The following is a 14,816-nucleotide window of genomic DNA, read 5'->3' as shown; positions in this document are numbered from 1 at the left end:
TCCACTGTCCCCCCCCTCCTGTCCACTGTCCCCCCCTCCTGTCCACTGTCCCCTCCCCCTCCTGTCCGCTGTCCCCTCCCCCTCCTGTCTGCTGTCCCCTCCCCCTCCTGTCCGCTGTCCCCTCCCCCTCCTGTCCGCTGTCCCCTCCCCCTCCTGTCCGCTGTCCCCTCCCCCTCCTGTCCACTGCCCCCCCCCTTCCTGTCCACTGCCCCCCCCTTCCTGTCCACTGTCAAGAGAGCCACTAAATTAATAAAGGGGATGGACATTCTAATTTATGAGGAGAGGCTAGCTAAATTAGACTTATTTACATTAGAAAAGAGGCGTCTAAGAGGGGATATGATAACTATATACAAATATATTCAGGGACAATACAAGGAGCTTTCAAAAGAACTATTCATCCCACGGGCAGTACAAAGGACTCGGGGCCATCCCTTAAGGTTGGAGGAAAGGAAATTTCACCAGCAATAAAGGAAAGGGTTCTTCACAGTAAGTGCAGTTAAAATGTGGAATTCATTACCCATGGAGACTGTGATGGCAGATACAATAGATTTGTTCAAAAAAAGATTGGACATCTTTTTAGATGGGAAAGGTATACAGGGATATACAAAATAAGTATACATGGGAAGGATGTTGATCCAGGGATTAATCCGGTTGCCAATTCTTGGAGTCAGGAAGGAATTAATTTTTCCCCTTAATGGGTTTTTTTGTTTGCCTTCCTCTGGATCAATAAGTAAGTATAGATATAGAATAAAGTATCTGTTGTCTAAATTTAGCATAGGTTGAACTTGATGGACGTACGTCTTTTTTCAACCTCATCTACTATGTAACTATGTAATGTAAATCTCAATCTCAATCAATGTAAATCTCAATCTCAATCAATGTAAATCTCAATCAATGTAAATATAAATCTCAATCAATGTAAATCTCAATCAATGTAAACTAAATCTCAATCAATGTAAATCTGAATCTCAATCCCAATCTCAATCAATGTAAATCTCAATCTCAATCAATGTAAATCTAAATCTCAATCAATGTAAATCTGAATCTCAATCCCAATCTCAATCAATGTAAATCTCAATCAATGTAAATCTGAATCTCAATCTCAATCAATGTAAATCTCAATCTCAATAAATGTAAATCTAAATCTCAACCAACGTAAATCTAAATCTTAATCAATGTCAATCTCAATCAATGTAAATCTAAATCTCAATCAATGTAAATCTAAATCTAAAGCAATGTAAATCTCAATCAATGTAAATCTCAATCTCAATCAATGTAAATCTCAATCAATGTAAATCTCAATCAATGTAAATCTAAATCTCAATCAATGTAAATCTAAATCTCAACCAATGTAAATCTAAATCTCAACCAATGTAAATCTAAATCTCAATCAATGTAAATCTAAATCTCAATGTAAATCTAAATCTCAATCAATGTAAATCTAAATCTCAATCAATGTAAATCTAAATCTCAACCAATGTAAATCTAAATCTCAATCAATGTAAATCTAAATCTCAATCAATGTAAATCTAAATCTCAATCAATGTAAATCTAAATCTCAACCAATGTAAATCTAAATCTCAACCAATGTAAATCTAAATCTCAACCAATGTAAATCTAAATCTCAACCAATGTAAATCTAAATCTCAACCAATGTAAATCTAAATCTCAACCAATGTAAATCTAAATCTCAATCAATGTAAATCTCAATCTCAATCAATGTAAATCTCAATCTCAATCAATGTAAATAAATCTCAATCTCAATCAATGTAAATAAATCTAAATCTCAATCAATGTAAATCTAAATCTCAATCAATGTAAAACTCAATCTCAATCTCAATCACTGTAAATCTCAATCAATGTAAATCTAAATTTCAATCAATGTAAATCTAAATCTAAATCTCAATCCATTTAAATCTCAATGTCAATCTAAATCTCAATCAATGTAAATCTAAATGTAAATCTCAATCAATGTAAATCTAAATCTCAATCAATGTAAATCTAAATCTCAATCAATCTAAATCTCAATCAATGTAAATCTAAATCTCAATCAATCTAAATCTCAATCAATCTAAATCTAAATGTAAATCTCAATCAATGTAAATCTAAATCTCAATCAATGTAAATCTAAATCTCAATCTCAATCAATGTAAATCTCAATCTCAATCAATGTAAATCTCAATCTCAATCAATGTAAATCTAAATGTAAATCTAAATCTCAATCAATGTAAATCTAAATGTAAATCTAAATCTCAATCAATGTAAATCTAAATGTGAATCTAAATCTCAATCAATGTAAATCTCAATCTCAATCAATGTAAATCTCAATCAATGTAAATCTAAATCTCAATCAATGTAAATCTAAATCTTAATCAATGTAAATCTCAATCTCAATCAATGTAAATCTAAATCTCAATCAATGTAAATCTCAATCTCAATCAATGTAAATCTAAATCTCAATCAATATAAATCTAAATCTCAATCAATGTAAATCTAAATCTCAATCAATGTAAATCTCAATCAATGTAAATCTAAATCTCAATCAATGTAAATCTCAATCAATGTAAATCTCAATCTCAATCAATGTAAATCTCAATCTCAATCAATGTAAATCTCAATCTCAATCAATGTAAATCTCAATCAATGTAAATCTAAATCTCAATCAATGTAAATCTAAATGTAAATGTAAATCTCAATCAATGTAAATCTCAATCAATGTAAATCTCAATCTCAATCAATGTAAATCTCAATCTCAATCAATGTAAATCTAAATCTCAATCAATGTAAATCTAAATCTCAATCAATGTAAATCTAAATCTCAATTAATGTAAATCTAAATCTCAATCAATGTAAATCTAAATCTCAATAAATGTTAAATCTAAATCTCAATAAATGTAAATCTCAATCTCAATCAATGTAAATCTAAATCCCAATCAATGTAAATCTAAATCTCGATCAATTTAAATCTAAATGTAAATCTCAATCAATTTAAATCTAAATCTCAATCAATGTAAATCTCAATCAATGTAAATCTAAATCTCAATCAATGTAAATCTAAATGTAAATGTAAATCTAAATCTCAATCAATGTAAATCTAAATCTCAATCAATGTAAATCTCATTCAATGTAAATCTAAATCTCAATCAATGTAAATCTAAATGTAAATGTAAATCTAAATCTCAATCAATTTAAATCTAAATCTCAATCAATGTAAATCTCAATCTCAATCATTATAAATCTCAATCTCAATCAATGTAAATCTAAATCTCAATCAATGTAAATCTAAATCTCAATCAATCTAAATCTCAATCAATGTAAATCTAAATCTCAATCAATCTAAATCTCAATCAATCTAAATCTAAATGTAAATCTCAATCAATGTAAATCTAAATCTCAATCAATGTAAATCTAAATCTCAATCTCAATCAATGTAAATCTCAATCTCAATCAATGTAAATCTCAATCTCAATCAATGTAAATCTCAATCAATGTAAATCTCAATCAATGTAAATCTAAATCTTAATCAATGTAACTCTAAATCTCAATCAATGTAACTCTAAATCTCAATCAATGTAAATCTAAATCTCAATGTAAATCTAAATCTCAATCAATGTAAATCAAAATCTCAATCAATGTAAATCTAAATCTCAATCAATGTAAATCTAAATCTCAATCAATGTAAATCTCAATCAATTTAAATCTAAATCTCAATCAATGTAAATCTAAATCTCAATCAATGTAAATCTAAATCTCAATGTAAATCAAAATCTCAATCAATGTAAATCTCAATCAATGTAAATCTAAATCTCAATCAATGTAAATCTAAATCTCAATCAATGTAAATCTCAATCAATGTAAATCTAAATCTCAATCAATGTAAATCTCAATCAATGTAAATCTAAATCTCAATAAATGTAAATCTAAATCTCAATTAATGTAAATCTAAATCTCAATCAATGTAAATCTAAATCTCAATCAATGTAAATCTAAATCTCAATCAATTTAAATCTAAATGTAAATCTAAATCTCAATTAATGTAAATCTAAATGTAAATCTAAATCTCAATCAATGTAAATCTAAATGTAAATCTAAATCTCAATCAATGTAAATCTAAATGTGAATCTAAATCTCAATCAATGTAAATCTCAATCTCAATCAATGTAAATCTCAATCAATGTAAATCTAAATCTCAATCAATGTAAATCTAAATCTTAATCAATGTAAATCTCAATCTCAATCAATGTAAATCTAAATCTCAATCAATGTAAATCTCAATCTCAATCAATGTAAATCTAAATCTCAATCAATATAAATCTAAATCTCAATCAATGTAAATCTAAATCTCAATCAATGTAAATCTCAATCAATGTAAATCTAAATCTCAATCAATGTAAATCTCAATCAATGTAAATCTCAATCTCAATCAATGTAAATCTCAATCTCAATCAATGTAAATCTCAATCAATGTAAATCTAAATCTCAATCAATGTAAATCTAAATGTAAATGTAAATCTCAATCAATGTAAATCTCAATCAATGTAAATCTCAATCTCAATCAATGTAAATCTCAATCTCAATCAATGTAAATCTAAATCTCAATCAATGTAAATCTAAATCTCAATCAATGTAAATCTAAATCTCAATTAATGTAAATCTAAATCTCAATCAATGTAAATCTAAATCTCAATAAATGTTAAATCTAAATCTCAATAAATGTAAATCTCAATCTCAATCAATGTAAATCTAAATCCCAATCAATGTAAATCTAAATCTCGATCAATTTAAATCTAAATGTAAATCTCAATCAATTTAAATCTAAATCTCAATCAATGTAAATCTCAATCAATGTAAATCTAAATCTCAATCAATGTAAATCTAAATGTAAATGTAAATCTAAATCTCAATCAATGTAAATCTCATTCAATGTAAATCTAAATCTCAATCAATGTAAATCTAAATGTGAATCTAAATCTCAATCAATGCAAATCTAAATCTCAATCAATGTAAATCTCAATCAATTTAAATCTAAATCTCAATCAATGTAAATCTCAATCAATGTAAATCTAAATCTCTATCAATGTAAATCTAAATCTTAATCAATGTAAATCTCAATCTCAATCAATGTATATCTAAATCTCAATCAATGTAAATCTAAATGTAAATCTAAATCTCAATCAATGTAAATCTAAATCTCAATCAATGTAAATCTAAATCTCAATCAATGTAAATCTAAATGTAAATCTAAATCTCAATCAATTTAAATCTAAATGTAAATCTAAATCTCAATTAATGTAAATCTAAATGTAAATCTAAATCTCAATCAATGTAAATCTAAATCTCAATCAATGTAAATCTAAATGTGAATCTAAATCTCAATCAATGTAAATCTAAATCTCAATCAATGTAAATCTCAATCTCAATCAATGTAAATCTCAATCTCAATCAATGTAAATCTAAATCTAAATCTCAATCAATGTAAATCTAAATCTCAATCAATCTAAATCTCAATCAATGTAAATCTAAATCTCAATCAATCTAAATCTCAATCTCAATCAATGTAAATCTAAATCTCAATCAATGTAAATCTAAATCTCAATCAATGTAAATCTCAATCTCAATCAATGTAAATCTCAATCTCAATCAATGTAAATCTCAATCTCAATCAATGTAAATCTCAATCAATGTAAATCTAAATCTTAATCAATGTAACTCTAAATCTCAATCAATGTAACTCTAAATCTCAATCAATGTAAATCTAAATCTAAATCAATGTAAATCTAAATGTAAATCTAAATCTCAATCAATGTAAATCTAAATCTCAATGTAAATCTAAATTTCAATGTAAATCTAAATCTCAATGTAAATCTAAATCTCAATCAATGTAAATCAAAATCTCAATCAATGTAAATCTAAATCTTAATCAATGTAAATCTAAATCTCAATCAATGTAAATCAATGTAAATCTCAATCAATTTAAATCTAAATCTCAATCAATGTAAATCTAAATCTCAATCAATGTAAATCTAAATCTCAATGTAAATCAAAATCTCAATCAATGTAAATCTCAATCAATGTAAATCTAAATCTCAATCAATTTAAATCTAAATCTCAATCAATGTAAATCTAAATCTCAATCAATGTAAATCTCAATCAATGTAAATCTAAATCTCAATCAATGTAAATCTCAATCAATGTAAATCTAAATCTCAATCAATGTAAATCTAAATCTCAATCAATGTAAATCTAAATCTCAATCAATGTAAATCTAAATCTCAATCAATGTAAATCTAAATCTCAATCAATTTAAATCTAAATGTAAATCTAAATCTCAATTAATGTAAATCTAAATGTAAATCTAAATCTCAATCAATGTAAATCTAAATGTAAATCTAAATCTCAATCAATGTAAATCTAAATGTGAATCTAAATCTCAATCAATGTAAATCTCAATCTCAATCAATGTAAATCTCAATCAATGTAAATCTAAATCTCAATCAATGTAAATCTAAATCTTAATCAATGTAAATCTCAATCTCAATCAATGTAAATCTAAATCTCAATCAATGTAAATCTCAATCTCAATCAATGTAAATCTAAATCTCAATCAATATAAATCTAAATCTCAATCAATGTAAATCTAAATCTCAATCAATGTAAATCTCAATCAATGTAAATCTAAATCTCAATCAATGTAAATCTAAATCTCAATCAATGTAAATCTAAATCTCAATTAATGTAAATCTAAATGTAAATCTAAATCTCAATCAATGTAAATCTAAATCTCAATCAATGTAAATCTAAATGTGAATCTAAATCTCAATCAATGTAAATCTCAATCAATGCAAATCTAAATCTCAATCAATGTAAATCTAAATCTCAATCAATGTAAATCTCAATCTCAATCAATGTAAATCTCAATCTCAATCAATGTAAATCTAAATCTCAATCAATGTAAATCTAAATCTCAATCAATCTAAATCTCAATCAATGTAAATCTAAATCTCAATCAATCTAAATCTCAATCAATCTAAATCTAAATGTAAATCTCAATCAATGTAAATCTAAATCTCAATCAATGTAAATCTAAATCTCAATCTCAATCAATGTAAATCTCAATCTCAATCAATGTAAATCTCAATCTCAATCAATGTAAATCTCAATCAATGTAAATCTAAATCTCAATCAATGTAAATCTAAATCTTAATCAATGTAACTCTAAATCTCAATCAATGTAACTCTAAATCTCAATCAATGTAAATCTAAATCTCAATGTAAATCTAAATCTCAATCAATGTAAATCAAAATCTCAATCAATGTAAATCTAAATCTCAATCAATGTAAATCTAAATCTCAATCAATGTAAATCTCAATCAATTTAAATCTAAATCTCAATCAATGTAAATCTAAATCTCAATCAATGTAAATCTAAATCTCAATGTAAATCAAAATCTCAATCAATGTAAATCTCAATCAATGTAAATCTAAATCTCAATCAATGTAAATCTAAATCTCAATCAATGTAAATCTCAATCAATGTAAATCTAAATCTCAATCAATGTAAATCTCAATCAATGTAAATCTAAATCTCAATCAATGTAAATCTAAATCTCAATCAATGTAAATCTAAATCTCAAATCTAAATGTAAATCTAAATCTCAATCAATGTAAATCTAAATGTAAATCTAAATCTCAATCAATGTAAATCTAAATGTGAATCTAAATCTCAATCAATGTAAATCTCAATCTCAATCAATGTAAATCTCAATCAATGTAAATCTAAATCTCAATCAATGTAAATCTAAATCTTAATCAATGTAAATCTCAATCTCAATCAATGTAAATCTAAATCTCAATCAATGTAAATCTCAATCTCAATCAATGTAAATCTAAATCTCAATCAATATAAATCTAAATCTCAATCAATGTAAATCTAAATCTCAATCAATGTAAATCTCAATCAATGTAAATCTAAATCTCAATCAATGTAAATCTAAATCTCAATCAATGTAAATCTAAATCTCAATCAATGTAAATCTCAATCAATGTAAATCTAAATCTCAATCAATGTAAATCTAAATGTAAATGTAAATTTAAATCTAAATCTCAATCAATGTAAATCTAAATCTCAATCAATGTAAATCTCAATCAATGTAAATCTAAATCTCAATCAATGTAAATCTAAATGTAAATGTAAATTTAAATCTAAATCTCAATCAATGTAAATCTAAATCTCAATCAATGTAAATCTAAATCTCAATCAATGTAAATCTAAATCTCAATCAATTTAAATCTAAATGTAAATCTAAATCTCAATCAATGTAAATCTAAATCTCAATCAATGTAAATCTCAATCAATTTAAATGTAAATCTCAATCAAGCGGTGACACTACAGCTTCCTTTTGGACCATTGGAGTGATGCTTGGGTGGCAGCCATATGGATTTCCCAAAAGGGGACCAGAACACTGGCGCCCAAAAATATCAAGATCTCAAGAACCAGGGGATCTCCAGAGCGAAAAACAGTGCGGTTCAGCTCAGTGGGACCCACTGCTACACATACTGTGTAACATAACGAATTAAATGTTGAGTTGGCTTTAAGTTTTATCTGGGAAGTTGCGCTCATGGAGAAGGTAACCCGTTGCATCACTGCACCGTGGCACTCATGGTTTGGGTGTATTGCTACTTATATTTGTGAAGCTCCCCAGCTCATCTCTCTCTATTTTATTCATTATCATTTGATGTTATTCAATAGTGTCTGTAACGACCCTACAATAAATGAAAAAACAAATGTGGGGCTTGTAAATGGCAGACGTTTGGTGGCATATGTTAGGTGGGACTGCACCGTCACCGCTAATCTCCATCATACTCCATTCCAGATCTAGGGAAAGCGGAAGAGGAGACGGTGTTTGATCCAACTTCCTTAGACCCCGAACGCTGCGAAAGCTGCTACGGAGCCGAGACTGAAGATACCCGGTAATTGCATGTCAACCTTTTTACAGTGCTGGGGTTCCTGGCTCCCGCCGGCACTTCCGTGTCACGTGATCGCCCATGGGGCTGTCGCATGACGCAACTGGTGCATGGATGCCAGAAACATAAGTGGAGTAGTTGGCCCACGGATAGGGCCTTCACCGCCAACGGACAGTTGGCTGCTGCTGTTTAGCCGCTGGCCAGTTTTTGGTATTGAGGTAGGTGATTAGGAGTTAGGTTTTTTTTTTTTTTTAGGGTATGGGCTTACCGGTTTCGGGTTTAGAGAACGGCCTTTCTGGGTTACCCTTTTTAGGGTAGACGTCCACGACGATTTGTCCTACACGTCGGCCTGAATTTCCCCTGCAACATACTAAAGTGGCCAGGCCGTACTAGGTATGTCAAAAGGGAGCTGTGAAGGTTATATAGGGGAGCGGATCTCACCCCGGAGATCGTGTGCCAATGGAAATGTCACCGCATCCGGTGACGTTTTGAAGGTGGCAGTCCCTTGTAGCTTACAAATAAACATACCGGTACAATCCCACGCAGCAAACTGTACAGAAAACCTTTTGTAAAGAATGGACCAACTGAATTGGCTTCTTTAAATGAATCAAACTGTGCGGAAAGCAAAAGATCTGTCTGCCATGGGTTCCCTGTAAAGTAATCACACGTGATATTTCTTTGGGGCATTTCAATGGTGAGGGGTTTGCCAATGAAGTGTTTTCTTTCCCCTTGTCCCACCCTGTCCTTATCGGAGAACCAATAAAGATTAGGGGGGCAGAGGAGAGGGGGCTCTGTCTGTGTAAACTCTTGTTTAAAAACTCGGGTGACATGAGTTTGCTCTCTTTAGATGCTCTGGCAGGTTGGGGTATGGCTGAGATGTTTCCATTTTCTGTGATAGTAGGTAGACCTATATTAAGTGTGTGTTGGGTGTAATTGTGATCATGTCAAGGAAGCGTTTTTTATTTATTTCTTTATGATCGTAACGTTAAAATTGTTGGTTATTTGCAAGTTCTGTAGTGCTTGAGGATGCGATCTATCGCGTTAGATAGTGTCCCGTGTGTGTATATCTCTGTCGTGGTGTTTGGTCCTTTGCAGTTATGTTTTAACTCAAGAGTTGCAATTCCAATGATTATAAATATTATTTATATTCTAATATGTTGGTAATCCTTTGCAGACGGTATGCTTGAATATATATTCATACTACTATTATAAATAATGATGTCTCGTGTTGGCTGGGTGGGCTCCTTCACATAATTCTTTCTGCCTTTGGTAGGTAGGCCGCTGACCACAGCATTGTGAGGTCACGTGAGCTCATCAGTGACATCATAACGCAGTGTGTTGGTTAGCTATAAATGCTGGAGCCTGCTAGGCGCAGTTATCAGACATTGGTTGGCATGGAGCAGAGGAGGTGAAGGGTTTCGTTGTGCCAGCATCAGCTTGGTTAACGCCAATAACATCCTGAGAACCAATACAGGTAGAGAGAGGTGTGCAGCTTATTCTAACAAGGGGCAGGGTTGAATTCGGGATGTTTTTTCTTAATTGGGTGAATATTCCCCTAAATCACATAAACAGAGTGACTAGTCGCTCACCTAGTAGTATTAAAAAAAGAATCTGTCTCGAGTTTCCTAGCTGTTGGCCTCTCCACCCCAACAAGAACGTCGACGGCTGGCGCAAGGTGGCTCTGTCACGTTCCGTGGCTGGCTCGGTTAATTTAAAATTGTTCAACCGTTTCAATTTGTGCTACGAACGATCAAATAAAAATATCACTTGTGAGCACGTTAACAGGTCTGCAACCCTGCCTTTCCCCATTATCTAACAGGATACTATGCTTCCACTACAGCTAGGGATTCTGGGTAATGACATGCAAATGAGCACTCGGTTTCCCCTTTTGCTTCTTATCCATTTTAACATGGGACCCATATAAGCTTCTGCCTGCCGCATTACACAGTTTTGCAGCACAGCCGGGGTTACAGAAGTACAGAGCCTGTAACCTACTCACAGACAGCTTTGCAGCACAGCCGGGGTTACAGAAGTACAGAGCCTGTAACCTACTCACATGATCCTACCCATGTTTTTCCTTTGCCAGAATATTCTTTAAATCCTAGAGAATATAAAATCAATCAATGTAAATCTCAATCAATGTAAATCTAAATCTCAATCAATGTAAATCTAAATCTCAATCAATGTAAATCTAAATGTAAATCTAAATCTCAATCAATGTAATTCAATGTAAATCTCAATCAATTTAAATCTAAATCTCAATCAATGTAAATCTAAATCTCAATCAATGTAAATCTCAATCAATGTAAATCTAAATCTCAATCAATGTAAATCTAAATCTCAATCAATGTAAATCTAAATCTCAATCAATGTAAATCTAAATGTAAATCTAAATCTCAATCAATGTAAATCAATGTAAATCTCAATCAGTTTAAATCTAAATCTCAATCAATGTAAATCTAAATCTCAATCAATGTAAATCTCAATCAATGTAAATCTCAATCAATATAAATCTAAATGTAAATCTAAATCCCAATCAATGTAAATCTAAATCTCAATCAATGTAAATCAATGTAAATCTCAATCAATGTAAATCTAAATCTCAATCAATGTAAATCTAAATCTCAATCAATGTAAATCTCAATCAATGTAAATCTAAATCTCAATCAATGTAAATGTAAATCTCAATCAATGTAAATCTAAATGTAAATCTAAATCTCAATCAATGTAAATCAATGTAAATCTCAATCAATGTAAATCTAAATCTCAATCAATGTAAATCTAAATCTCAATCAATGTAAATCTCAATCAATGTAAATCTAAATCTCAATCAATGTAAATCTAAATCTCAATCAATGTAAATCTAAATGTAAATCTAAATCTCAATCAATGTAAATCTCAATCAATTTAAATCTAAATCTCAATCAATGTAAATCTAAATCTCAATCAATGTAAATCTCAATCAATGTAAATCTAAATCTCAATCAATGTAAATCTAAATGTAAATCTAAATCTCAATCAATGTAAATCAATGTAAATCTCAATCAATTTAAATCTAAATCTCAATCAATGTAAATCTAAATCTCAATCAATGTAAATCAAAATCTCAATCAATGTAAATCTAAATCTCAATCAATGTAAATCTAAATCTCAATCAATGTAAATCTAAATGTAAATCTAAATCTCAATCAATGTAAATCTAAATTTCAATCAATGTAAATCTAAATCTCAACCAATGTAAATCTAAATCAATGTAAATCTCAATCAATGTAAATGTAAATCTCAATCAATGTAAATCTAAATCTCAACCAATGTAAATCTAAATCTCAACCAATGTAAATCTAAATCTCAACCAATGTAAATCTAAATCTCAATCAATGTAAATCTAAATCTCAATCAATGTAAATCTAAATCTCAATCAATGTAAATCTAAATGTAAATCTAAATCTCAATCAATGTAAATCTAAATCTCAATCAATGTAAATCTAAATCTCAATCAATGTAAATCTAAATCTCAATCAATGTAAATCTAAATCTCAATCAATGTAAATCTAAATATCAATCAATGTAAATCTAAATCTCAATCAATGTAAATCTAAATATCAATCAATGTAAATCTAAATATCAATCAATGTAAATCTAAATCTCAATCAATGTAAATCTAAATGTGAATCTAAATCTCTATCAATGCAAATCTAAATCTCAATCAATGTAAATCTCAATCAATGTAAATCTAAATGTAAATCTCAATCAATGTAAATCTAAATCTTAATCAATGTAAATCTCAATCTCAATCAATGTAAATCTAAATGTAAATCTAAATCTCAATCAATGTAAATCTAAATCTCAATCAATGTAAATCTAAATGTAAATCTAAATCTCTATCAATGTAAATCTAAATGTAAATCTAAATCTCTATCAATGTAAATCTAAATATAAATCAATGTACATCTCAATCAATGTAAATCTAAATCTCAATCAATGTAAATCTCAATCTCAATCACTGTAAATCTCAATCAATGTAAATCTAAATTTCAATCAATGTAAATCTAAATCTCAATCAATGTAAATCTAAATCTCAATCAATTTAAATCTCAATGTAAATCTAAATCTCAATCAATGTAAATCTAAATGTGAATCTAAATCTCAATCAATGTAAATCTAAATCTCAATCAATGTAAATCTAAATGTAAATCTAAATCTCAATCAATGTAAATCTAAATCTCAATCAATGTAAATCTCAATCAATTTAAATCTAAATCTCAATCAATGTAAATCTCAATCAATGTAAATCTAAATCTCAATCAATGTAAATCTAAATCTTAATCACTGTAAATCTCAATCTCAATCAATGTAAATCTAAATGTAAATCTAAATCTCAATCAATGTAAATCTAAATGTCAATCAATGTAAATCTCAATCAATATAAATCTAAATGTAAATCTAAATCCCAATCAATGTAAATCTAAATCTCAATCAATGTAAATCAATGTAAATCTCAATCAATGTAAATCTAAATCTCAATCAATGTAAATCTAAATCTCAATCAATGTAAATCTAAATCTCAATCAATGTAAATCTCAATCAATGTAAATCTCAATCTCAATCAATGTAAATGTAAATCTCAATCAATGTAAATCTAAATGTAAATCTAAATCTCAATCAATGTAAATCAATGTAAATCTCAATCAATTTAAATCTAAATCTCAATCAATGTAAATCTCAATCAATTTAAATCTAAATCTCAATCAATGTAAATCTAAATCTCAATCAATGTAAATCTAAATCTCAATCAATGTAAATCTAAATATCAATCAATGTAAATCTAAATCTCAATCAATGTAAATCTAAATATCAATCAATGTAAATCTAAATATCAATCAATGTAAATCTAAATCTCAATCAATGTAAATCTAAATCTCAATCAATGTAAATCTAAATCTCAATCAATGTAAATCTAAATCTCAATCAATGTAAATCTAAATATCAATCAATGTAAATCTAAATCTCAATCAATGTAAATCTAAATATCAATCAATGTAAATCTAAATATCAATCAATGTAAATCTAAATCTCAATCAATGTAAATCTAAATGTGAATCTAAATCTCTATCAATGCAAATCTAAATCTCAATCAATGTAAATCTCAATCAATGTAAATCTAAATGTAAATCTCAATCAATGTAAATCTAAATCTTAATCAATGTAAATCTCAATCTCAATCAATGTAAATCTAAATGTAAATCTAAATCTCAATCAATGTAAATCTAAATCTCAATCAATGTAAATCTAAATGTAAATCTAAATCTCTATCAATGTAAATCTAAATGTAAATCTAAATCTCTATCAATGTAAATCTAAATATAAATCAATGTACATCTCAATCAATGTAAATCTAAATCTCAATCAATGTAAATCTCAATCTCAATCACTGTAAATCTCAATCAATGTAAATCTAAATTTCAATCAATGTAAATCTAAATCTCAATCAATGTAAATCTAAATCTCAATCAATTTAAATCTCAATGTAAATCTAAATCTCAATCAATGTAAATCTAAATGTGAATCTAAATCTCAATCAATGTAAATCTAAATCTCAATCAATGTAAATCTAAATGTAAATCTAAATCTCAATCAATGTAAATCTAAATCTCAATCAATGTAAATCTCAATCAATTTAAATCTAAATCTCAATCAATGTAAATCTCAATCAATGTAAATCTAAATCTCAATCAATGTAAATCTAAATCTTAATCACTGTAAATCTCAATCTCAATCAATGTAAATCTAAATGTAAATCTAAATCTCAATCAATGTAAATCTAAATGTCAATCAATGTAAATCTCAATCAA

At 28.3% G+C, this 14,816-nt stretch overlaps 1 protein-coding gene across 1 annotated transcript in view; it reads left to right on the top strand.

Annotated features, from left to right (window-relative positions):
• The window catches only part of LOC142475392 (endoplasmic reticulum-Golgi intermediate compartment protein 3-like), a 61,472-nt gene extending 52,500 nt beyond the window's left edge, over positions 1-8,972 (top strand). Inside the window, 1 exon segment of the mRNA XM_075581309.1 lies at positions 8,874-8,972. Within this exon segment, the coding sequence (XP_075437424.1) occupies positions 8,874-8,879 (6 nt within the window). The 3' untranslated portion in view covers positions 8,880-8,972.
• Positions 8,973-14,816: the final 5,844 nt, after the last annotated feature.

Source organism: Ascaphus truei, unplaced genomic scaffold (genome assembly GCF_040206685.1).
Source record: "Ascaphus truei isolate aAscTru1 unplaced genomic scaffold, aAscTru1.hap1 HAP1_SCAFFOLD_1204, whole genome shotgun sequence".
NCBI classification, from domain to species: domain Eukaryota; kingdom Metazoa; phylum Chordata; class Amphibia; order Anura; family Ascaphidae; genus Ascaphus; species Ascaphus truei.
The sequence above is the reverse complement of the archived record's forward strand: the minus strand, read 5'-3'. Positions and strand labels throughout refer to the sequence as shown.